The 25,101-nt window shown below is 35.9% G+C and overlaps 1 protein-coding gene and 1 pseudogene across 22 annotated transcripts in view; both read left to right on the top strand.

The window, feature by feature from the left end:
* Positions 1-25,101, top strand: part of Stxbp5l (syntaxin binding protein 5L) — a 588,968-nt gene that overhangs the window by 451,941 nt on the left and 111,926 nt on the right. For all 22 annotated transcript variants that reach the window (XM_087209125.1, XM_087209139.1, XM_087209148.1 and 19 more), the window contains one exon: positions 23,715-23,866. In XM_087209125.1, coding sequence (XP_087065251.1) covers positions 23,715-23,866 — 152 coding nt within the window. The remainder of the gene's footprint in view (positions 1-23,714; positions 23,867-25,101) is intronic.
* Positions 12,158-19,889, top strand: LOC106009561 (beclin 1-associated autophagy-related key regulator pseudogene; annotated as a pseudogene).

Consider the following 25,101-nt stretch of genomic DNA (forward strand, 5'->3'; position numbering starts at 1 on the left):
CCCAGGCCCTGATGGCTTCACTGCTGAATTCTACAAGACATTTAGAGAGGAACTGCTGCCACTACTGTTTAAACTCTTCAATGAAATTGAAAGGGAAGCAATACTCCCCAATTCATTCCTGGAAGCAAGCATCACCTTGATCCTCAAAGCAGAGAAAGACCCAACTGAAAAAGAGAACTATAGGCCAATCTCACTAATGAACATAGATGCAAAAATCCTTAATAAGATACTGGCAAGCAGAATGCAGAAGATCATCAAGAAGATCATACACCCTGATCAAGTGGGATTCATCTCAGGGATGCAGGGATGGTTCAATATACGAAAATCAATTAATGTAATACACTATATCAATAGAGCCAAGGACAAAAGCCATATGATTATCTCCATAGATGCAGAAAAAACATTCAACAAAATCCAACATGCATTTATGATAAAAACCCTACAAAAAATTGGAATAGATGGTCTCTACCTCAAACTGATAGAAGCCATCTATGAAAAACCAACAGCCAATATCATACTAAATGGTCAAAAACTGAAATCCTTCACACTCAAATCAGGAACAAGACAAGGATGTCCACTATCACCACTCTTGTTCAATATAGTTCTGGAAACATTAGCCACAGAAATTAGACAAGAGAAAGAAATAAAAGGAATAAAGATAGAAAATGAAGAAGTCAAATTGTCATTATTTGCAGATGACATGATACTCTATATAGAAGACCTCAAGAACTCCACCAAAAGTCTTCTAGACTTAATAACCAAATTCAGTCAAGTAGCTGGTTACAAGGTCAACACACAAAAATCAATAGCTTTCCTCTACACCAATGACAGACTCACTGAGAGAGAAATAGGGCAAATAATTCCTTTCCCAATAGCATCCAAAAAACTGAAATACCTAGGAATCATCCTAACAAAAGAAATCAAAGACCTCTTCTCTGAAAACTATGGCACTCTGAAAAGAGAGATTGAAGATGATATCAGAAAATGGACAGACATCCCCTGCTCCTGGGTAGGAAGGATTAATAGAGTGAAAATGGCCATACTTCCAAAACTGCTATATAGATTTAATGCAATTCCAATTGAGATCCCAGCAGCATACTTCATAGACCTCGAGAAAACAATCCAAAAATTCATTTGGAACAAGAAGAGACCCAGAATAACAAAAGCAATTCTAGGTAACAGAGACATGGCAGGGGGTATCACAATCCCCAACCTGCAACTCTACTACAAAGCTACTGTGATAAAAACAGCATGGTACTGGCAAAGAAACAGGCTTGAGGACCAGTGGAACAGATTAGAAGATGCAGAAACAACACCAGACACACTCAGCCACATCATCTTTGACAAAGGAGCCAAACACCCTCACTGGAGGAAAGATAGCCTCTTTAATAAATGGTGCTGGAAAAATTGGGCTTCAACTTGCCAAAGATTAAAACTAGACCTATATCTCTCACCATGCACTAAACTAAAATCAAAATGGATTAAAGATCTCAATATTAAAATAGAAACTCTGAACCAGTTGGAACAAAGGTTAGGTAGAACCCTTGAAGACATTGGTGTACGAAAAGATTTTATGAACATAACCTTAGTTGCCTGTGAACTAGCACAAACAATCAACAAATGGGATCTCTTCTTATTAAAAAGCTTCTGCACAGCAAGAGAAACCACCAGCAGTTTGAAGAGACAATCCACAATGTGGGAAAAAATCTTCACCTGCTCTTCCTCAGACAAAGGTCTACTATCTTAAATCTATAAAGAACTTAAAAAGATCATACCTCCCAAATTTAAAGACCCAATCCAAAAATGGGCATCTGAAATGAACAGACATTTCTCAGACAAAGAAGTAGAAATAGCAAATAAATACATGAAAAAATGCTCAACGTCACTGGTCATCCGAGAGATGCAAATGAAAACAACGCTGAGATTCCACGTCACTCCAGAAAGAATGGCTGCTATCATGAAATCAACCAATAACAAATGCTGGTGGGGCTGTGGGGAAAGAGGAACCCTGCTCCACTGCTGGTGGGAGTGTAGACTGGTGCAAGCACTGTGGAAATCAGTATGGAGATACCTCAAAGAACTAGGACTGGAAATCCCATTTGACCCCGCTGTTCCACTGCTGGGGATCTTCCCCAAAGAATTCAAAGAATCATACCACAGTGATATATGTGCACCTATGTTCATAGCAGCGCAGTTTGTAATAGCTAAAACTTGGAAACAGCCCAAATGCCCATCAACTGGAGACTGGATAACGAAAATGTGTTTTTTTAATAAAATGGAGTACTACTCAGCCATAAAAAAGGAGAAATTAGAGACATTTATAGCTAAGCGGATGCACATTGAGGCAATACTCTTAAGTGAAATAAATAGGACACAGATGTGTAAATACCGAATAGTTTCTCTGGTGTGAGAAACTGAAAGTGTAAGTAAGGACTAAATGTATAATAGGTAATGTGAAATAGGAAAAAAAGGGGCAAAGGGGAAGGAAGTGGGAGGACTAAGGGAAAGGATAGAAGGGAATGGGATTACTATGAGAAAATGGAAAAATAGGAACAAAATTTTTGTAAATAGGGAGGGCTGGAGGGGTTGAAGGGAGGGCTGGGCAAGGGTGAAAAACAAGAACCTAGAGAGACTATGTAAAGGTGCAAATTTCCAATGATGAATGTCATTATATTGTATACCTAAAATGTACCAATGGTTAGAATGAATAATTGATAATGTAAAATAGGAAGAAAAGGTCCAAAGGGGTAGGGGTAGTGTGAGGCACAGGGGAAAGGAAAGAAGCGAAAGGAAAAAATGCTGAGAAATGGAAAAAATGGAAATAAAGTCTTTGTAAATAGGGAAGGGTGGAGGGCATGAAGGGAGGGCTAGGAATGGGGAAAAAATAAGAACCAAGATGCATTATATAAAGGTACAATTCCCAATGAGAAATGTAATTGTGTTGTATACCTACAATGTACCAATAAAAGAATTTAATACAAAAAATAAAAGGATTTTTAGGTACCTAAAAAGCTAGAGTCTCAGTTTTAAGTAAACAATATTTATTTATATATTGAAGTATATTTTATATTTTAACAGAAAAAAAATTTTGAACTTCTTGTTGAAAAGCCCATGGTAAAAGAGCTTATTTTGCTATGAGGAAGACTTCAAGATTGATATTGACCTATTCAATAAACAAAGAAGGGATTAATAAAAATAACTAATTCCTTTTTTAAAATAACTATTGATATTTTCTTCTTGGTTGATATTTTTCTTTTGAATTTTTCTTACCAACAAAAGTGTAAAAAAACTCACTTTTTTCTCAATGAAACTATCTATCAGACAGAATAACAAAAAGTATCCAATTTCTAAAACTCTTCTCTATTTGTCATTCTCAGTCCTTTTTGCTTCCAAATGCTTTTTAGAAACAAAATCCTGTAACTCAGTTTTTCAGCATTCTTACTGTGGAGATCATCCTTTCCCCACTTTGTGTTCTTGGTGACCTTACCCAAAATGAGTTGACTATATATGCATGGGTTTATTTCTGGGCTCTCGATTCTATTTCATTAGTCTATGTATTTATTTTATGGTAATACCACATTGTTTTTAATAATTATAACTTAATATTATAGTTTGAAATCAGGACATCATGCCTACAGCTTTGCTCATCTTTAACAAGTTTACTTTGATTATTTGTAATCTTTTATCTCCTCATATAAATATTCAGGATTTTTTTAAATTTTCTATGAAAAAATACCATTATAATTCTAAAAGGAATTGCATTATATCTTTTGAATCCTTTGGATAATATCAATATTTTAACGATATTAATTCTTGCAATACATGAACATAGAGTATCTTTTCCATTTATTTGTATCTTCTTTAATTTCTTTCATCAGTCTTTTATAGTTTTCAGGGAACAAATATTTCACATCTTTGCTTATAGTTTTTCTTAAGTATTATTTTTGATGCTTTTGTAAATGGGATTGCTTTATTTGGTTTTTGAGTAGTTTATGATTAGTGTATAGAAATACTGCTGATTTTTATATATTGATTTTTATACTCTGCAACTTTACTAAATGTTGATTTTTATACTCTGAAACTATTAAATTCATTTATTAGTTGTAACAGTTTTTAGGAATAACTCAGGATTTTGTATAGTATATAAAATCATATAATTGAACTTATTCCTTTCCAATTTGGCTGTCTTTTAATTTTTTGTCTTGACTAACTGCTCTAAGACCTTCAATATTATATTAAATACAATGATGGGAGTGGGCACCCTTGTCTTTCCCTACCTTAAAACTTAAAGGAAAAGTCTTTCACTTCTCACTTTTCAATGAGATTACCTATGGACTTGCCTGTTATGTATACCTTTTGTTATGTTGATATATATTCTTTTTAAAAATTTTTCTTATTAGTACATGTTTGCAGTTCATGCAGTTTAAAATCTTCTTGGGGAGGGCCTACATGTACATACCACAGCTTGTTTCTTTTTTTTATAATCCTCTTCCCCTTTCCTCCTTCCCTCCCTCCTCCTCCAATTCTTCTATCCCATTTTTGATTCTTGTTGATATTACTGATCTTAGCTCATGTTATGGCATATAATGTTAACATTAATTGAGGTTATTAGGTTCCTGTATGTGATATATCTTTATTCTACTAATTTCCCCTTCTCCTCCTAGTCAATCCTCATACTTTCCCCCTCAGACTACTTCCCCATTGCAGGAGATTTATCTCTTGGTGTACCCAACCTTCATAACTCTGTACTTTGCATCACTCAAATGAAGATACCATATAGTATTTAAGTTTGTGTCTAGTTTATTTCACGCAACATTATTATTTTCCAGGTACATCAATTTTCCTACAAATATCTCAGATCTATCATTCTTTGTAGCAGAGTAACATTCCATTATATATAGATAGCACATTTTCTTATCCAATCATCTGTTTGTGGCTGTTTCTAGGATTTAGCTTTTACAAGTTGTGCTGCTATAAGCATTGATATGTACCTATCGCTGTAGAATGATATCATAAACTCTTTGGAGAAGATACCTAGCAGGGAAATCACTGGGTTGTATGGAATTTCTAATTTCAGTTCTTTGAGAAATCTCCATACTGATTTTCATGATTGTTGTACTAGTTTACATACCCACTAAAAATGTAGAAGTGTCCTTTTTCACCGCAGCCTTGCAGCATTTTATTTTCTGATTTCTTGATGATTGCCATTCTTTCTGGTGTAAGGAGTCCTAGTGCTCTTTTAATTTCCATTTCTCTAATGACCAGAGATGCTGAACATTTTTACTTCTTCTGAAAAATGTCTGTTGTTATCACTTGCCCATTTCTTAATTCATCTTGTAATTTGGGTGGTGTAATTTTTTTTAGTTCTTTATGTATCCTAGATATTAGTCCTGAGAGGTAGCTGGCAAAACTTTCTTCCCATTATTTATGTTGTCTTTTCACTCTGCTAATTGATTCTTTTGGTGTACAGAAGTTCTTTAGTCTGATATAATGCCATTGGTTGCGCTATTTCTTCTGCAATTGAGGTTCTGTTTAGAAAATCCTTTCTTATACCTATGTCTTCAAATATTTTACCTATTTTACCTGATATGGTTCCAATTTTAGTATATTTGCTGCCAAAGCGAGCACTATTTTACCTGATAATAGTTTTAATGTTTCTCTGTTAATGTTTAGATCTTTGACCCATTTTTATTTTAATTTAGTATACAGTGAGAGGTAATAATGCAGTTTCAATCTTTTGAACATAAACAAGCAGTTTTCCCTGCACCACTTTTTTAATAGGCTATCTTTCCTCCAACATGTACTTTTGGCCTCTTTGTCAAATATCAAATAGCTGAATGCATCAAAGGAAGTTTCTGTATCCTCAGTTTGATTCCATTGATCCATATATCTGGTTTTGTTCCAGTACCATGCTGTTTTTATCACTATTATTTGTAGTCAGGTATTCCTATGCCTCCTGCTTTGTTCTTGCCCAAAATTGCTTTTGCTATTCTGGGTTTCTTCTGGTTTCATATGAATTTTAGAATTGTTTTTTCAATATCTGTGAAGTATGCTGTTGGTATTTTGATTGGAACTGCACTGAATCCATATAACAGTTTTGGGAGTATTTTGACTAATTGATTCTGCCTATCCAGGAGCAGGGAACATCTTTCCATTTTCTCTTTTTTTTGGTACCAGGGATCAAACTCGGGACCTTGTGCTTGTGAGGCAGGTGGCAGAATCACTGAGCTAAATCCCTGGCCCTCCATTTTCTGATGCTCCTCTTCATTCTCCTTTTTCAGAGTACTGTAGTTTTCTTTGTAGACATCTTTCACTTTCTTGATTAGGTTAATTCCTAGGTATTTCATTTCTCTTGAAGCGACTATGAAAGGTATTATTTTCATAATTTGCCTTTCATCAAGTTTATTCTTGGCGTACACAAATGCTAATGATTTTTGTGAGTTGATCTTATATCCTGCTACTTTGCTAAAGTTGGTTATTAATTCTAAGAGATTTTTAGTGGAGTTCTTTGGGTCTTCTCTGGAGAGTATGATGTCATCTATAAATAAAGATAATTTGAGTTCTTCCTTTCCTATGTGTTTCCCTTTTATTTCTTTCTCTTATGTGACTGCTCTGGCTAATGTTTCAAGTACTGTGTTGAGTAGAAGATGTGATAGTGGCCATCCTTGTCTTGTTCCTGATTTTAAGGGAAATACTTTTAGTTTTTCTCATTTAGTGTGATGTTGGCTGTTGGTTTAACATAACTCGCTTTTATCATATTCAAGGATGTTTCTATACCTGTTTCCTGGAGGGTTTTTATCATGATAGGGTGTTGGATTTTGTTGAAACCCTTTTCTGTATCTATTGATATGATCATGTGGCTTTTAACCTTGTTTCTGTTTATGTGATGTGTTATTTATTGACTTACGTGTATTGAACCATCTTTGCATCTCTGGAATGTAACCTGCTTGCTCATGATGTATGATCTCTTTGATAATGCACTACATTCTGTTTTTTAATATCTTGTTGAAGATTTTTGCATCTGTGTTCATTAAGGAGATTGGCCCATAGTTTTCTTTTTCAAATGGTTCTTTATTTGGTTTTGGGATCAGAGTGATACTGGCTTCCATAAATAAATATAGGAGCATTCTGTTCCTTTCAATTTCTTTGAAGAGCTGGAGAAGTATTGGTGATAGAACATCTTTAAAGGTTTGTAGAATTCAGCAGTGAATCCATTAGGTCCCAGGTTTTTTTAATTGGTAGATTCTTTATTACTGTGTCAGTTTTGTTGTTTGTTATTGGGTTGTCAAACATATTTATGTCTTCTTGGATTAGTTTTAGTAATTTGGATGCACCTAGGAATCTGTCCATCTCTTCAAAATTTGCTGATTTGTTGGGATGTAATTCTTTATAGTAGTTACTATCTTCTGGATTTCAACAGTGTGTTGTGCTTTCACTTTTTTCATTTCTGGTTGTATTGATGTGTCTTTTCTCACTTTCTCAGTAAGTTGGCAAGGGGCTTAACCTTACAAAGAAACAGCTCTTCAATTCATTGAATTTTTTTATTATTTCTTTTAGTCTCAATTTCATAGATTTGTGCACTCATCTTTATGATTTCCCTCCTTTTTCATTTGCAGTTGGTTTGTTTTTGTTTCTGAAGTATCTTAAGATTTCTCATAAGGTTGTCTGTTTGAGCTTGCTCTGTCTTCCTAATGTGAGCATTGATTGCAATGAATTTTCCTCTTAGAACTCCTTTCATAGTGTCCTAAAGATTTCAGTAAGTTGTATCATCATTGTTATTAACTTCCAGAAATTCTCCCCCCCCATTAAGCTTATTGGTACATTTTAGGTATAAAATACAGTTACATTCATCATTGGGATCTTGTACCATTACATGAGTATCTTGGTTCTTATTTTTTTCCCCATTCCCCTGCCCTCCCTTCACCCTTTCCACCCTTCTCTATTTGCAAAGATTTTGTTTCCATTTTTTTCCTTTTCTCATATTTTTTTCTTTTCCCTTTTTTCCTTTTCCCTACCCCTCCCACTTCCCCTGCTCCTTTAGTCCTTTCTTCCTATTACACAATATCAATTATACATTTTTTAAATTACAATATCAATATCTAGGAGACACTACCACAGATTTTACAGAATTTAAAAGGATATAGAAAGCATATTACAAAAATCTTTTTTGAAATAAATATGACAACTTCTAAGAAGTACCTTGGAAGATAAATTAATGAAACTGACTCTGGAGAAAATATAAAATTTAAATAGCACCTATTAACGAAAGTATATTCCTAACTTGAAAACCTACCTATATGACAACAGCAGGTTCATATACATTTTAACTGATAAATTATATCAAACAATTAAAGCAGAAAAAAAAGAGGGAACACTTCTCCCCTCATTTTAGGAAATCAACATTGTGCTAATCCTAAAACTGGATAAAGATAATAGAAGAAAAAAATATGAACATAGATAGAAATTTGTTTAACAAAACAAACTATTAGAAGTCAGATCTGGCAGTATGTAGAAAGTGGTTTTGTTATAGGGATGGCAGTGTTGGTTCAGCATTGGAAGATCCACCCCCAAAAGTCATCATTTTAACAGAGGAAAGCCAAAAGCTATATGATCCTGTCACTAGTTGGAGAAAAAGTATTGGACTAAATTCTATGCCTGTTCATGGTAAAAGCTATCAGGAGAGCAGAAGTAGAACAGAACCTTCTCAACAGATCAAAGACATGCACTCATACTTCCAGTGAGAACGCCTTATATGAATGGAGAAGATACAATGCTTTCTCCTTAAGGTGGGGAACAAGGGCAGATATGCTTACTCTTTATCTGTCCATTAAACTTTGAAACCTAGGCCCCACCAAAATAGTCTAGCAATAAAATGACACAATTAGGATAGGATTGGCAAGGTAGAAGTAAAATCTTTATATGTAGGTGAAATGATCATCTACAGAGAAAATACTAAGAAATCTCTAGGAGGCCCTAGAACTCGTATTTGAATTTAGCAGGATTAGAAAACACAAGGTATATAAAAATTCAGGTCTCTGTATACGTGCTATAAATGAAGAATTGGATATTGAAATTTAAAAGTTATGTAGGAGTACAAAGGACCTAGAAAAGTTTTTTTAAAAAGTGTTGGAAGACATTTAGTACCTAATTTTAAGACTTCTTCTAAAGCTACAGTAATCAAGGCAGTGTTGGTGTAAGGAAAGACACATAGATCATTGGAATAAAACAGAGAATCTAGAAATAGAACCACACATATATGGTCCACTGAGTTTTGAAAGATTATTTAACATTAGCATTTTATAGAATATAAACTCAATTCAAGAGCCAAGGAAGAGATAGTGTATTCAGCAAATGGCACTAGAACACCTGGTATCCATATATAAAAAATTAACCTCAACCCTTTATTTCCATACATAAAAATAACTTGAAGGGACCTATGAACCTAAATATGAAAGCCTAAAAGTATAAAACTTTAAGAAGACATAAGGGAAAATGTTTATGAATTTAGGGTAGGCAAGAACTACCTAGGATAGAAAAGACATGATGTATAAAAGAAAAAAATTGATAAATGAGATTCCATCAAAATTTAGAACTTTAAATGACATCATTAAAACGAAAAGTAGTCCTTAAACAGACCATATTTACAATGCATATAACCTATGACCAGAATATATAAAGAACTCTTACACCTCATTAATAGACAACCCATTAAAAAGTAGACATAAGAAGATGATAAATAGCCAGTATAGCACAAGGAAAGGTGTGCAACTCTAGAATCAGAAAAATACGAATCAGTACAATAACAAGATTGAATTATATACTCATTAGGGAGATGAAGTTGAAAGTTTTAAAAGCCTTGTCATGACTTTTTCTTTTTGTTGGATTCTCCCCCTTTGTGTTTAATTTGTCACACCCAATGGATTCACTCTGCTGGGTTTCCTGAGGTTGTGATCCTCATTGACTTTTCCTAGGATATTGTCTAAAATTTTTTGGAGTGCCAAAAAATTTGGTATTCATGAAGTTCCTGAGGTGCTCTTTATCATGAAAGTATCTTATTTCTCAATCAATTTTGAAAGATAGTTTTGCAGGGTACATGAATCTGGGTTGGAGGCTGTTTTCCTTTAGGGCTTGAAATTCATCACTCCAAGCTCTTCTTGCCTTGAGGGTTTGCAATGAGAAGTCTACTGTGATTCTGATGGGCTTTCCTTTGTATGTGATTTGTTTCTTTTCTCTCACTGCTTGTAGAATTTTATTCTTCTGTTGGATTTCTGGAATCCTAACTATTATATGCCTATGTGTAGATTTTTTTTGATTAAGGCTAGCTGGAGTCCTATATGCCTCTCTCATCTGTATGTCAAGTTCTTTCCCCCTCCATAGGAAGTTTTCTGCCATCACTTCTGTGAAGTTATTTTTATGTCATCTGCACTCTCTCCTCTTTCTTCATTGACTCCAACCAGTCTTATGTTATTCTTCTTTGGATCATCTAGCAGCTACTGGATTGATTTCTCGTGTTCCCTTACAATTTTAAAGCAATTTTTCTTTTCCTGGTCACTAATTGCAATCTTATCTTCTATATGTGAAATTCTCTCCTCACATTGGTTCATTCTGCTGTGCAGACTTTTGATGGAGTTTTTAATCTCCTGGAAATCTTTGCACCTGTTTTATGGATTTCATTTGTTTTCTATGTTGGGATTCCATCATGTTCCTCAGATCCTGTATTTTTTTAATCTGTGTCCTCTCTAGATTTATTAATCATGTCTTGCACCATGAGCACAATCTTTGCTGTTATCTGAGTAATTATTTCTGATTTCATTTTTCCCAGATCCTCTTTTGTTGGCAGTTCAGAGAGTACAGGTGGTTGAATATCAGAGTGTTCCATCTCGTTTCCCTTTGGGGTTGCGATAGGCGATCCGGAAGTCTGTTTTTGATACTTGTTTATGTGTCTTCTCATTTCCACGGGGTGGGCAGGGAGCGGGCAGGGGGCGGGGGTGGGGGGAGTGCTTCTAGCGCCCGCGCGGCTCACCTTCTCTGCCCTAGGAGCGTGGCATGGCGGCAGGGGAGCTTCCTTCTGGGTGCTGGGACAGGCTCAGCTTCTCTGCCCTTTTCTGCCCTAGGAGCGTGGGATGGCGACAGGGAGTTTCCTTCCAGGTGGTGGGACCGGCTCAGCTTCTCTCTGAGGCCATACTATGGTGGACACCACGGTGGCCACGAAGTAGAAGGCGCCGGTGAAGTCCCAGCGCGGGCGGACGTTGTCCACGCGGATGCCGGCCCTGGTGGCTTCCTCATAGTGGCAGAGGAAGCCGCGCAGCTCCTCGCGGCTCAAGTTGTGGCTGCGACTGAAGTTGGCCAGGCGCTCTTCCCAGCGCTTCTTGGCCTGGCGCTCGTGTGCCAGCTCCAGCGCCAAGACCGCGGCGCCGCCCAGGAGGTAGAGCAGGATGAGCGCGGCGAGCAGCAGGAAGCGCAGGTTGTCCTCGTTCAGGTGGCCTGGGGTGCAGCTGCAACCCCAGCCGGCCATGACCTGGTCCCGGGGCCAGATCCCCGCGGGACGGCGGTGGGCGCTGGGGGACTCGCGCTCACGCCCCGGGAGGGCACTCAGCCGGCTCCTGGACGCCCCTCAGCTGCCTCTCCCATGCCCGCCACCCTCTCCCCAGGCCGCTAGGATCCCTGGGCTGCCGCCTCCTCTTCTCTTGAGGCACCAGATCTCCACGTCCTCCTAGACTCTTGGTTTCGTATCCCCTTTGTGGCCGCCTCCCGTCCCGGAACTCTCCCTAGCGCCGAAGATGCGAGCGTGCGGGTGCGCGCGCTGGGTTTCCAGACCGGCTCAGATTGGGGAGGGGGCGTGGCACGTCTTCACTGCAAACTCAGCTGACTTAACTTCCCCGGAAGCAAAGGTCGCGGGGGAGGGGTCCCCAGAAGTCGGCGGGTAAGCGGAGCCCAGTGGCCTAGGTCTCTTTGACTGTCGCTTTCTTAAACCGCGATGGCTAGGACGCGGGGGTGTTTGCTGGCTACGGAGCTGCCTCCCCGGTGGTGCGTCCTAGTGGCAGCGTCGCCCTGATCCTTCGGCCTCCGGAGCTCAGAAGCACAAGCGGTCCGGAGCCAGCGCACTGACAGAAAGCGCAGACCTGCGTTGCGAGCTCCGACCTTCTGCCCAGTGCCCATGCTTCGCGGCATCCGGCAGGCAGACCGGCTCGCGGGGACCACCCCTCTGTGCCCTGGCAGGAATACCCCTGAGCTCCCTCCTCTCGAGGCCCCGCCAGGCCCTGCCCTGCGAGTGGGGCGGGAAGTGGAGGTCTGCGCGCTCCGACGCTGCAACAGGTGGAACCGCGCTGCTGCCGGCTGCAACTCCACCCAGTCGCCCGCTTCTCCCTTGGTGTCCCCAGCAAACGCCCAGCGCGGGGCCCAGAAATTCTTTAATTTCTTCTGTGACCCATTGGTTGTTTAGAGGTATGGTGTTAATTTTTTAGGAGCTTTTCCTTTACCAAAATTTTTCTGTTGTTGATTTCTATTTCATTGCACAGTGTCTGATAGTATGCATGGAGTAATTTCTATTCTATATTTGCTTAAGGGGGCTTTGTGGACTAGTATGAAATCTACTTTGGAAAAAGTACTATGTGTTGATGAAAAGAATGTATACCGTGTTGTAGAGAAGTGACATACTTTGTATGTATCCAGTAAGATCATATGTTCATGGTTGTGGTTCAATACTGTTTCTTTGTTGGTTGTTTTGTTTAGTTGATCTATACTTTTGGAAAGTGGGGTATTAAAATGTCCTGCTATGATTGTGTTAGTGCTTATTTGATCTTTTAATTTTAGGAATTTTTGTTTTATGAAGATAGATGGTACAGTATTCAGTGCATCTATGCCTATCAATATTATCTCTTCTTGTTGGATTATTCCCTTAACTATTATTTAGTAATCTTTTTTCTCTTCTAATAAGTTTTACCTTGAAATTTACCGAATCTGACATTAGAATTGCTATCCCTGATTGTTTTCTGTATTCTGGGGCATGAAATATTGTTTTCTATTCTTCTTATTTTTAGTCTATGAATATCTTTTTGGATTAGATAGGTTTCTTGAATGCAACAGTTTGTAGGATTCTGTTTTTTGATCCACTCTGCCAGTTTGTGTTTTAATTGAAGAGGTGAGGCTGTTAACATTGAGAGATATTATTGGGATGTGTTGGTTATTTATTATAGTTGCCTTCTTCATCTGTTGGTGTATGCTTTGTTTTTCTTTTCCTGATGTTTTTGTTGTTGTTTATCCATTGACCTCATTTGCTGAGTTTTTAATCATGAAAGGATGATGATTTGTGTTTTTATGTATCTACTGAGGTGGTCATATACCTGTCATTTTATGAATGTAGTATATCGCTTTTATTGATTTGTATATGTTGAAGAACCCTGCAATCTAGGGATAAATCCCATTTAATCATGGCATATAATTATTTAATATACTTCTGAATTTGGTTTGCTAGGTTTTTGTTCAGGAATTTTGCATCTATGTTCATCAGGCATGTGGCCTGCAATATTCTTTTCCAGTAGGAGTGTTGTTATTTAGCTTTCCTGTAAGACTAAGTCTGGTCTTGTAGAGTAAACTTGAAAATGTTCCTTTCCCTTCAATTTTAGAAGACTTTGAGAAGGCCTACTATGAAAATTCTTCTTTAAATGTTTAGTAGAATTAATTAGTGGTACCATCTATTCCTCAGATTTTCTTTGTTGGAATGTTTTGATTGCTGTTGAAGTCTCTTTATTTTTAATTTGTTTTATTTTTATTTATTTTTTATCTGTTTAGATTTTCCATTTCTTTGTGATTCAGGCTTGGAAATTTTATGTTTAAATGATTTATCCATTTCTTGTAGATTATCCAAATTGTTGGCATATACTTGTTCATTGTAGTCACTTGAACCTTTGTATTTTTGTAGAATCAATTTTAATGTCTCTTTCATTTATAATTTTATTTATCTGGGTCATTTTTTTATGGTTAGCCTAGCCAAAGTTTTGTCAATTTCACTTATCTCTTTTAAAAAGCAACTATTTGGGGAAAAAAAGGCAACTATTTGTTCATTGATTTGTTCTGTCTTTATTTTCTATTTTATTTCTGCTCAGATTTTTATTATTTCCTTCCTTCTGCTAACTTTGTGCTTAATTTGTTCTGTTTCCTCAGTTTCTTAAGGTGTAAAGTTGAGTTATTTAACAAATAGCTTTTTTTCTTAATGTAAGCATTTATTATTTTAAATATCCCTCTTATAATTACTTTTGATATAGCTCATAAATTTTAGTAGGCTGTATTTTTGTATCTTTAGAGTTTTTTCTTGACCCACTGGTTCTTCAGTACTATGTTGTTTAATTTCCATATATTTATGAATGTCTAATTCTCTAGTTGCAATTGATTTCTAGTTTTGTATCAGCATGAGCAGAAAAGAAAGTTGAAATAACTTCAGTCTTCTCAAATTTGTTGCAGTTTGCGTTGTGATCTAATATGTTATCTGTAGTGGAGAATATTCCATATGTGCTCAAGAGAAATGTTCATTCTGCTGGTGTTGAATGAAATGTTATATACATAATCTGTTAGATCCAGCTAGTTTAAATTATTTAGTTCCAGTGTTTATTACTAATTTTTTTGTCTAGATAATCTTTCCATTGTTAAAAATGGAGATATATTGAGCCCCTACTATTCTTGTATTGTTGCCTGTTTATTCCTTCACTGCTGTTAGTATTTGCTTTACATATTTCGGTGCTCTGACACTATTGGGTTCATATGTACTTGTAGTTGTTATGTCTTCTTGAAGAATTAATCTATCATTATAATGATCCCTTTGTCTCTTAAGAGTCTTTTTTTTTTTTGGTACTGGGGATCGAACTTGGGTCCTTGCACTTGCGCTTGCGAGGCAGGCAGCCAAACCACTGAGCTAAATCCCTGGCCCCCTTAAGACACTTTTTTTGAGTTAACATCTATTTTGTCTAAGCTGTCTTTGGCTCCCATTTCCATAGAATATCCTTTTCTTTGCTTCACTTTTAGCCAATAAGTGTTTTTAAAATTAGTATGAGTCTCTTGTAAGCAGTGTATAGTTGAGTTTTGATCTTTTAATCCAGTTATTTACTTTCTTCCTTTTGATTGGAGAATTTAAGCCCTTTCCTTTTATTATTGACAGGTAAGGATTAATGGCATTTTGTTGCTTTATAGTTTTGTGGATTTGTTGCTCTTTTTTCCTCTCTTGCTATCTTCCTTTGTGCTTTGATGATTTTCTATAGTGATATACTTTGATTCTTTTTATATTTTGTGTACCTATTTTATGTTTTTGCTTTGTAGTTACCATGAGACTACATGAAAATCAATTATAGACAGTCTAAGCATAATAACAATTCAACTTCACACAACATTTCTGCACTTTTATCTGTCATTCACCTACATCCACATTTTGGTTGTTGAAGTAAAAATTTACTAATTTACATCTTTTTATATTGTGTGTCTATTAACAATGTATTGAAATTACAAATATTTTTCTAAACTTTGTCTTTTTAACCTTTATCCTAGAATTAAATTTTATATACATGCCACCATTTTCATATTAGAATACTGTGAATTTGAGTATAAATTTACATGTTCTGGTAAATTTTATGCTTCATATGTTTTCATGTTACTAATTAGTATCCTTCCATTTCAATTTTAAAAGCTGCTATTGACATTTCTGGCAGGCTGGTTTGGTAGTAATGAACTCTATCATCTTTTGTTTGTCTGGAAAAGTCGTTATCTTGCCTTCATATTGTTTTTTGCTAGCTTTTTTTTTTCTAGTTGTTAAATAAATCATCTCACTCTTTTGTATTTCATGATTCCTGCTATCTGCTTATAATACTTTGGATGTGCCTTATACGTAAAAGTCACTTTTACACCTTTCAAATTTTCTTTGTCTTTGACTTTTGTCAATTTGATTATAATATATTTCAATGAAGTCGTCTTTGGATTGAATCTATTTTGGAAGTTTGAATCTGTATATGCCTATTTCTCCTAAGATTTGGGAATATTTCAACCATTATTCCTTAAATAAACTGCCCCTTCTCTGTGTCTTCACTTTATGAAACTCCCATAATGCCATCAAAGGTTCCCTTGAATAGTATCCTATAAGTCTCATAGGATTTCTTGTTTTCATTCTTATTTGTTTGAAAGGATAAACTCAAAAGATTTATCAAGTTCAAAGATACTTTCTTCTGGTTGATCATATCTACTATTAAAGCTCTCTATTAAATTTGTCATTTCATTCATTATATTCTTTCGCTCTAAAATTTGTATTTAATTCCTTTTTAATGGTTCTATCTTTTGTTGAGCCTATTTTTTTCAGACATTATTTTCTTTAGTTTGTTTAGTTATTTATCTGGGTTTTACTGTCTTCTTGACATTCTCTAAAATAATTATTTTCAATTGTATTTTAAGTAACTCATAGATCTTCATTTCTTCGAGGTCAGTTCCTTGATACTTTTTTGTGTCCTTTGCTTTTCATGTTTCTAATGACTTGGTTTTGATGTCTACATTTTAGGGAGCAAGTTACTTCAGCATTTTTGAAGTAGATACAGTAGAGAAAGACTTTCACCTATGGGTAGCTACAAGAATGCTGACTGGCTGGGTTGTGCATCCCAGGAAAGGTGCAGTGACTTCATTTCCATATATCACTGACCACTGAAGCCAATGTTGGCAACAACTGCAGGGATCTTTGGCATCCAGTTTCAGATGTGTGCTGTAGCTGTAGCAGAAAGGTCTGTTGGAATCCTCAGTAATGAAGCCTGCATAGTCCTTCCTGTTTCTCTTCTCCTGAGCATGAGAGTTCTAGCTAAGAGAATCCCGTTTGGCAGGTCCAACATGCTGGTCCATACATGGGATCTTGGATGTGGATACATTCTCAATGGTGTTGGTGCCAGTGTTTGAGTTACAGGTGTTCACAGCAGAAGTGTAGCCAGGGTCCATTGGTGAGAAGCACACAGAACTACTGTAGCACTTGGAGCACATGTATACTTCATGTGGAAATGGCACCAGTATCTGAGAGTATGGGCATATACAGGTCTCTGGTAAGCCTGACTCGGGATCTATGTGCTGAAATACCTTGGCCATAGACAGGCACACAATAGTATCTATGATTCTAGGTATGACAGGGGAATATCATCTGCCTAGGGATAATAAACATATCATAAGTTGGGTAGATTATAAATAACAGAAATTTATTTCTCTCTTCTGGAAGCTAGGAAGACTGAGATCAAGGTGCCAGTGGATTCAGCATCTGGTAAGGTCCTGTTCCACACAGATGGCACCATCTAGCTGCATCTTCACATGACAGGAGAAAAGCTGTGTGAGGCCACTTCGGTCAGGGCACTCACTCAGTCATGCAGAATCTAGCCTCTTGATCTAATCATATCCCAAAGGTCCCATCTTTAAATATAATCATCTTGAATGTTAGGATTCAACATGAATTTTAAAGGAGATAGAGACATTCAGACCACAAAATTCACTATTCTTTTCTGCTGTAGTATCTTAATAGTCAGATGATTTTTCATTTCAGTTATATTTTTATCTGTGAAATTTTGAGTGTTTTTAGTATCTCCAATTTCTCACTTTGTCGCATTTGTTTTTTCAACCTTTCTGATTATCTTGAATACTTTTTTCAAATACTTTCAAACTTTGTCTACTAATTTTATCATCGATATCTTCCTGTTGAGATATTTTCAGCTCTAGTTGTCAGTCATACTTCCCTGATTCTTTATATGCCTAGTAATTTTTATACACTAGACATTGTAAATTTTACATTTTTGTAAAAAGGTAATATTGTTCTGGATTTTTTCAGTAGTGTTGGATTGTTTTTCTGAAAGACAGTTCCCTGGTATCACTGTTTTAAAACTTTCTCAAGGATGAATCCCAAAACACTATTAGTCTGTGAATTGTTTGTCCCACTACTGAAGTGACACTCCAATATCTGCTCTTCTATATATTATGAGATCTCTGCAGTTCAGCTGGTAATAACATGAATGTTCTTCACTTTTTGTGAGCTTCTTTTGATGATTCTTTCTCCAAGCCTTTGTAAGTTTCTTCACGTAGATGCCTAAAATAATACTCAACCAGTCTTTACAGGATCATTCAGAAAATTTCTGGTATACTCCTTATGTATAACTCTAATATTTTCCCTCATATTTTAATATTTTAACTATTTTTGCAGCTTCAGTCTCTGAGCTCGCTCTCTCTTCTCTCTCTCTCAATTCAGTAAGATCACTGAACTCTTAAAGTTTATTTACTTGTGAGACGTACTTTAATTTTTGTCCTTCTCTCATACCACCCTCTATTTTCTGTTAAACTGTTGTTTTACATATTTTGTCCAGTTTTTTAGTTAAGGTAGGTTAAATCCACACTCCTTACTGACTATAACATCTATTGGCTGACTGTAGATCCTAAGGCATAACTTTCCAGTTTTCTAATTTTTAAGTCCAACACAAAAATAGTTATTTATGGCTGCTATTGTATACTCTAGTTGCCTATTTTTTTCTCAGTATTGCATTTGAGAACTCCATCATGCTATAAACAAAAGTAATTAGGTGAGTTGTAAGGGAGCGCTGGCACACACGGCTCCTGGTTGCAGGTCCCAGCCACTGGCCTGAGACCTAAGTATACTCTACATGATGAAGAGGAGTTATACTTGTATGTAGTGATCAAGCTTTGGCCGCTGTGCAGTACTACCTGCTGGAGGCTGACTTGCACCAAGTGTATCTAGAGCAGTGATTTCATCTACTTCATCGTCTGTGACCTACAGAGGTTTATCAACATGAAAGAAAGGTCAAATTGACTTAAGAACAAGCAAGAAGAATTTCAAAACAAAGTATTAAAGATATGGAAGGAAAATGGGTAACAGGTCAATTAAGATGGAAAATAAGGGCTTACATGATCAGGATTGAACAACTGAAATAAAATCAAGCAATGAAAAAAAAAAATTCTGAAGGTCTTCTGAAACCAACTGAAAGAACCAGAAGCAGTACAGTGGAGCACAATGGCATTAAGAGAAAAAGGAGAAGATTCACAAACTTGTTGACCTGGTGGGGAAAAAAAAATATTTACTTAGGTCATTATGAGCATCTTACAAATCTTCAGTGATCTCTTACACTAGAGATCACCTCTGTCATTTTCCCAAATGAGGAAGTTAAAGGCTGATGTGAGAGATCCTGCAGATGTGTGTCTTCAGAGTGTGATCTCCAGTACTGTGAGCAAGCTTACTGGATCCTGAAAGGCAATATACCTCTCAGGAAGATGGGCTTGTGATAATCACAATGGAGACACCAGCATTAGCATTACGGGGTGTAGGATAATCCTTGTTAACAATGGGGACTATTTCTGCCTACTACAGTTGGGTGGAAGAGAAGAAAACAATATAGGAGCCTAACGCAGCACATAATAACCATACCTGCACCATCAGTGCTATGCTGTGCTATGCCACTCAACATGCCATCTCATATACTTCATATCAATCTTCCCCAAAAGCTATGTAACAGCAAATTTTGTGGAGAAAATCTCAGCAGTTTACTCAAGCAGTGATGAAATTGATACAAATATCCTTTATCTTTTTGTTTCTCAGAATGTAAAATAAGATCAGTTGCATCCACTGCATACCATTAAGAATCTAATGTATCTGGCCAGTTTAAGGTCTGAACCCCCTGGCGGGTTGGGACTCTAGTGTGAGCAGACCTTGAGGAATTTGTGTTCCTGGAGTCTCTGGAGAATCAGATGAGAGTGGAGATGAGCACATAAGTGATGAGGAAACTGATTTGGGGACAGACTGGGAGAAGCTGCTAAGCTCTTGGTTTTGTGATATTCAATCCCAGCGAATTGAAATCTCCCAGAGCTGGAACACCCACTCATTGTGAACATCAGTGCAGGATGGAGGTCGGGGGACAAGGGAGATGATCTCTGCTGCAGTCTCAATGATTTCCTGTTTCAAAGCTTACACTGGACACCATGAATGGGCATGGACCAAAAACATGCCAAATTTGCATCACAAAGTCTCTCCCATTGCACTCTAATAAACCTTGTCTGTTTAGTTAAGATAGTGTGTGGAACACTATTGGATTGTGTGGTTTTGTTTTGTTTTTTGTGGAACCGGGGATCAAATTCAGGACCTTGCACTTGCCAGGAAGGCAGTGGTGCCACTGAGCTAAACCTCCGGCCCTGGATTGTGTTTGTTTTAAGCAGAGAGACAAGCAGTTTGCTTGTTACATGGCCTATGATCTGACCAACATGCTCATGATAGCAGGATGGAGAGAGGGAAAGTCCTTTTGCCCACATTGGCACTAGTGGAAGAAGGGCCTGTGCATGTGGCCAGCACTGTTGAGGAAGACATTCTTCTAGCCTCTGATGGGTTCTAGGCCCCACAGATCCAGGTCAGTGTTCATCCTTGTGATAGTAACACTAACTTCTGGAGGTTGGATGAATTACAAGGAAGTGATTCCTGAAAGGTAGAAACTTTTTCTCACATCTTCTTTGTAGAGAAACAGCAGGCAATTTGAAAAATTTGATTACTTTGGTTTTTAGGATAATAAATTTGATCATGTTTGGGGACATATTCTTTTTTTGAGGAGAAAGAGTAGTTAAAAACTTTTTCACTTTTATTGCTCTCTTGTAGCTCATCACATTCCTGTGTTATTCCTGCAAACCCACATACACACCAAAGAAGCTAAAGTATATTTTTTCTATAGGACACATGTCCATGAACGGAAGAAATCCTAGCTACAGTAATGTCCTAGAGATGTTTATCTTCTTGTGTTTTGAGGGGAACCAAGCTCATTCTTTCCTGTTTTATTGAATTCCTAACATTCATTCTATGTCCATTTTGAAATGTAATTTATTTTCTATGAGGAAAAATAAGTCATAAAGGTAATTCCCTTATGTGAGCTAAATGCCTGCCTGGGTATAGCCACTTAGCTAAGTGACCTTTGGTCATTTTTTCAGTATCCCATTTCTTAAGGGATTCAGTGGGTGTCTTCAAGGAAAGCTGTCCTGTTTGTTTTCTTCCTTGAGGTTTCTATTGCTATGAAGGCTCTACATTGGTTAGGATGCACAGCAAATCCTTCTACCTGGGGAAAGCTCATAGATAAAGAATTTCCCCTCACCAGGAGATCAGTTTCAGCTAATGTCTTGTATTTTCTTAGAGACAATCTTAAAACTTACACGTATGTAAGTAGTTTTTTTTATTAATAACTGCAGAAAATCCTATGTAGCAATTATAAAAAGAAATCCTAAAAAAATTCCTAACAGGCATTATTAGCCCATGTTAGTGTGGTTAGCATTTAGTATTTGTGATAAATTATTCAAGGGTTATTCAGTTATTCATACCCTAGCTTCTTTTCTCGTTATTACAGTTTGGACTTTGGCTACAAATCTAAGGTGATAGCCTTTGCTATTAGTATATTTGGAGTTTGGTTGAGTTTTGGGTAGCGTTGGAGGACAGTATTTACTCTTATCCAGGAGTTCCAGGTTCCCTGGCTCTGAATTTCCCTCTAAAGGAGATAGGCTTTCCTCCCTGTGGATCCTTTACAGCTAGTCTACTTTAAGTGCTCAGTTTTGTGATAGTTGGCCTTGCATTTTGCCATCCAGTTCTGGAATTCATAGACTAGAAATCATGGAATGAACAAATACCAAATAAACTTAGGAACCACAAATGTGAAAGGAAGCTAAAGAATGAAATTCAGAGATTGCAAACTCAGGTCTAGAGTAATTCAACAAAATAAGAATGTGGGAGATTTGGGGATTGATAGGGTATATTTTGTTATTAATAGCAACTAGAGACACTTTTCACTGGATTAAGTGATCAACCCCTTTAATGATTTTGGACACCAACATACTGGTTTACAGTGCTGAGATATTTTAAGGTTCATTACTTTGCACTGGATCTACTCTGTAATTATTTTTAAATAATACATTTCAACCATTATTTTTTCCTACTCTTTTTGCTATTCATTAAAATCTTTCATGTAGGTACAAGAATGATGTGGAAACAGCTTTTTTAAAAATTGAAGCTGATTTTTTTTTTAAGGAAGAGCTATATAACTTGTCATGTTTTCAATTTTAAAATGATTTATTGAAACAAAGTAATAGGAATTAAAAGCCCACAGGCACCAAATAAGCTGTCTAGTCTTTGTATAATGGAATGTAACTACTAAAAGTTTTGCACATCTATAAATCAAGAGGAAAGTATGTCACATCAGGCATGGTGGACAAGATTCATGTTAGGGCTCAGATATGATTTGGAAAAGTGTATTAGTCAGTCTCATGTTGCAGGAATTTTCCTCTCTGCTCTGTGACTTCAAAACAATTTGAGTCATACAAACATTTTCTAAACTTCAATTGTATTTCTGCAATAAATCTTTTAACAGTGAAAAAATGTAATTAGGTATATTGTAATGTTTAAGAAGTCTAAAGATACCTACTTGCTATAATTTGTAATATGTTTAATATTGAATTTACTTATGATCAGTTATTCCCTTGGATGGAAAACTATCAAGATACTTTAAAAAGAATTTTCTGACTTGATGCTCATAAAATACTGGATAGACAAAATAATATAATTTTCATTATAAAGATACTCAACAAAATTTATTAACATTTCTCCAACTCATATATCCTATAAATAATAGAGATAGGAATCAACCCAGTTAGTGTGATCAGTTTCCAAGCTCTATTTTATTGGAAGATGTAGAAATCTGTGTGAAGTGGACAACATTTAGCATGGGTAGAAGATTTTATTGTTTTAATTGCTTTGTTTGTGAAGATGGCAGTGTGGTAGAGTGGAAAGAAATGGACTGAGAGTACACAGTTGGTAGACATGATTCAATCTAATAACAAAACAACATGGAACTTATGTAAAACAAATAATATTCCTACAATTACAGTATTTTATGTTTAGCCTAGGAAACAAAAAGCACAGACTTATAAATTGTTCAACTAGAGGACATGTAAGAAATGAATAGAAATGAGTTAATACATACTCAATAACCTAATATGTATCTAATATATACATATGAAACTCCTGCTTAGGAGAACTATTTTAATTAATCAGTAAATTTAGTTAATAAGTTATTTTCTTTTAAATGAGTATTTTCCTTTTAATAAGTGAGACAACATACACTGCAAAAATGTGAGAAAATTATAATTTTATCATTGAAAGTTGTATTTCCTTGTATCTACTATGCTGTCAAAATGTTATATATATGAAGTTGATTTTAATTCCTCTTTTAAATTAGTTAAAATTAAGTTAGTTAACTTTAATTTTATTTAAGAAAATTAATCTGGATCATAATAGATACAATTTTATTTGAAAAAGTCAACACATTGCATACCTATTTGTAACTACTGAAGTGAGACATTTTTGGACCCACTTCCCCCTTGTATTGTAAAAAGATATCATTTTTCTATGAAAGCATAAGATTTAGTTAAAGAGCAGAATGGGTAATCACTACCTCAAAATATTGCTAATAAAGTGTAATAGTAGTTCATCCCTAGCTTTTGCATTAAATGGTCATGGTTATACTAAGTCAATCTATCCTATGTAAGTGCAAGGCTTCTTTGCTGACTTTATAATACCAGTCATGGCCTGGCCTCCTCAAACCTTGGTAATACTTTCCAGTAATATTTAATTTACAGATAAGAATAATCATACTTCTGATACATTCCAGTTGCATTTTTCTCTCTCTCAGAGTTGCATTTGGAAACTGCAATGGGTTGGCAGTGGTGGATTTTATACAGAAGACAGTACTGTTAAGCATGGGGACTGTTGACCTATATAGATCAAGTGACTTATACCAGCGACAGCCACGGTCTCCTAGAAAGAACAAGCAGTTCATTGCAGGTAGGAGACAAACAAGATGGGTTATGAACTTGATTTGTTCATCTGTTTTCTTATTTTCAGATTTGTCTTTTTTCTTTCATACTATTCAAATGCATGGTAATATAAACTCAACATTATTTATAATAAATACCATGTAAGTAAAATAAATTGGGCAGAAACAAAGCAGAATCTTTGAAAGGATAAGGAGGTGTTAAAAGTCAATTTGGTGTTGAAATTAGGAATATCTGAAGTTTCTTAGGTTGAATTTCTAAGAAATAAAATAAGAGATTATTAAATGTAACAATGCTACTAGAATCAGTGTTCTCTGGTTGAAAAAGCTGCTTACAACTTTCTGGTTATAAATGTGGCCCATTTTAAAAGATAATTTAAGGCCATTTACTACTTTTAATTTTATAAATAACTACATATTATAACTGTCACCTTTTCTTAATGGATGATAATTTTATTGGAATTTTTTCAGAAATACAATAAATATTAGTAATCTTTTTTAAATGTTATGAAAGCCGGGCATGGTGGCACACACTTGTAATCCCAGCACTTAGAAGGTTGAAGCAGGAGGATTGCCTCAAGTTTGAGGCCAGCCTGGGCTACATAGTGAGTTCAAAGCCAGCCTAAACTAGATAGAGAGACCTTGTCTCAAAAAACAAAAAAATGCCATGAAAGATGGCATTTTTGACAGGACAAATAATTTATTTAACCATAAAAGGAAAGAAACTTAGGTTAATTAGGATGTAATGCCAAATTCTGATATGCTAAATTATCAAAAGTTTATTGGAATTTCAATATATATCCATTTAAACTATTTCATAAGCAATGTCAAAATTTTATGTATTTTTTTGATTCATTGATATAGCTGGTAAAAATCAGGCAAAAGTTTTGCACATGAAAATGATTCTGTAGTAATATGTGCTATTTTAGACAATTTTTAAAATTTTTGACTCTTTTATTTAAAACAATCAACTGAATATTTAGGCCTTTTACTGAACATACCCATGGAAAAAATACTTTATAATAAAAATTTAAATCTTATGTGATGGTAGTTCTTATTCTCCAAATTGCAGTTAGGACAAATTTAACATTTGAATGTGATAGTAAACGAATTTTTCTTTTGAACTAAAGAAATGTGATCCACTGAAATTTTTCTTTGTTAACACTTCTTTTGTTAACTCTTAATATTTTCCAGTTGCTAGTTTAGACCTTCTCAGGGGCACAAATTTCTCCCACAGAGCCTGCGG

Source organism: Heterocephalus glaber, unplaced genomic scaffold (genome assembly GCF_053883595.1).
Source record: "Heterocephalus glaber isolate CG9 unplaced genomic scaffold, H.glaber_assembly_v1.0 deba00000122, whole genome shotgun sequence".
Classification (NCBI taxonomy): domain Eukaryota; kingdom Metazoa; phylum Chordata; class Mammalia; order Rodentia; family Bathyergidae; genus Heterocephalus; species Heterocephalus glaber.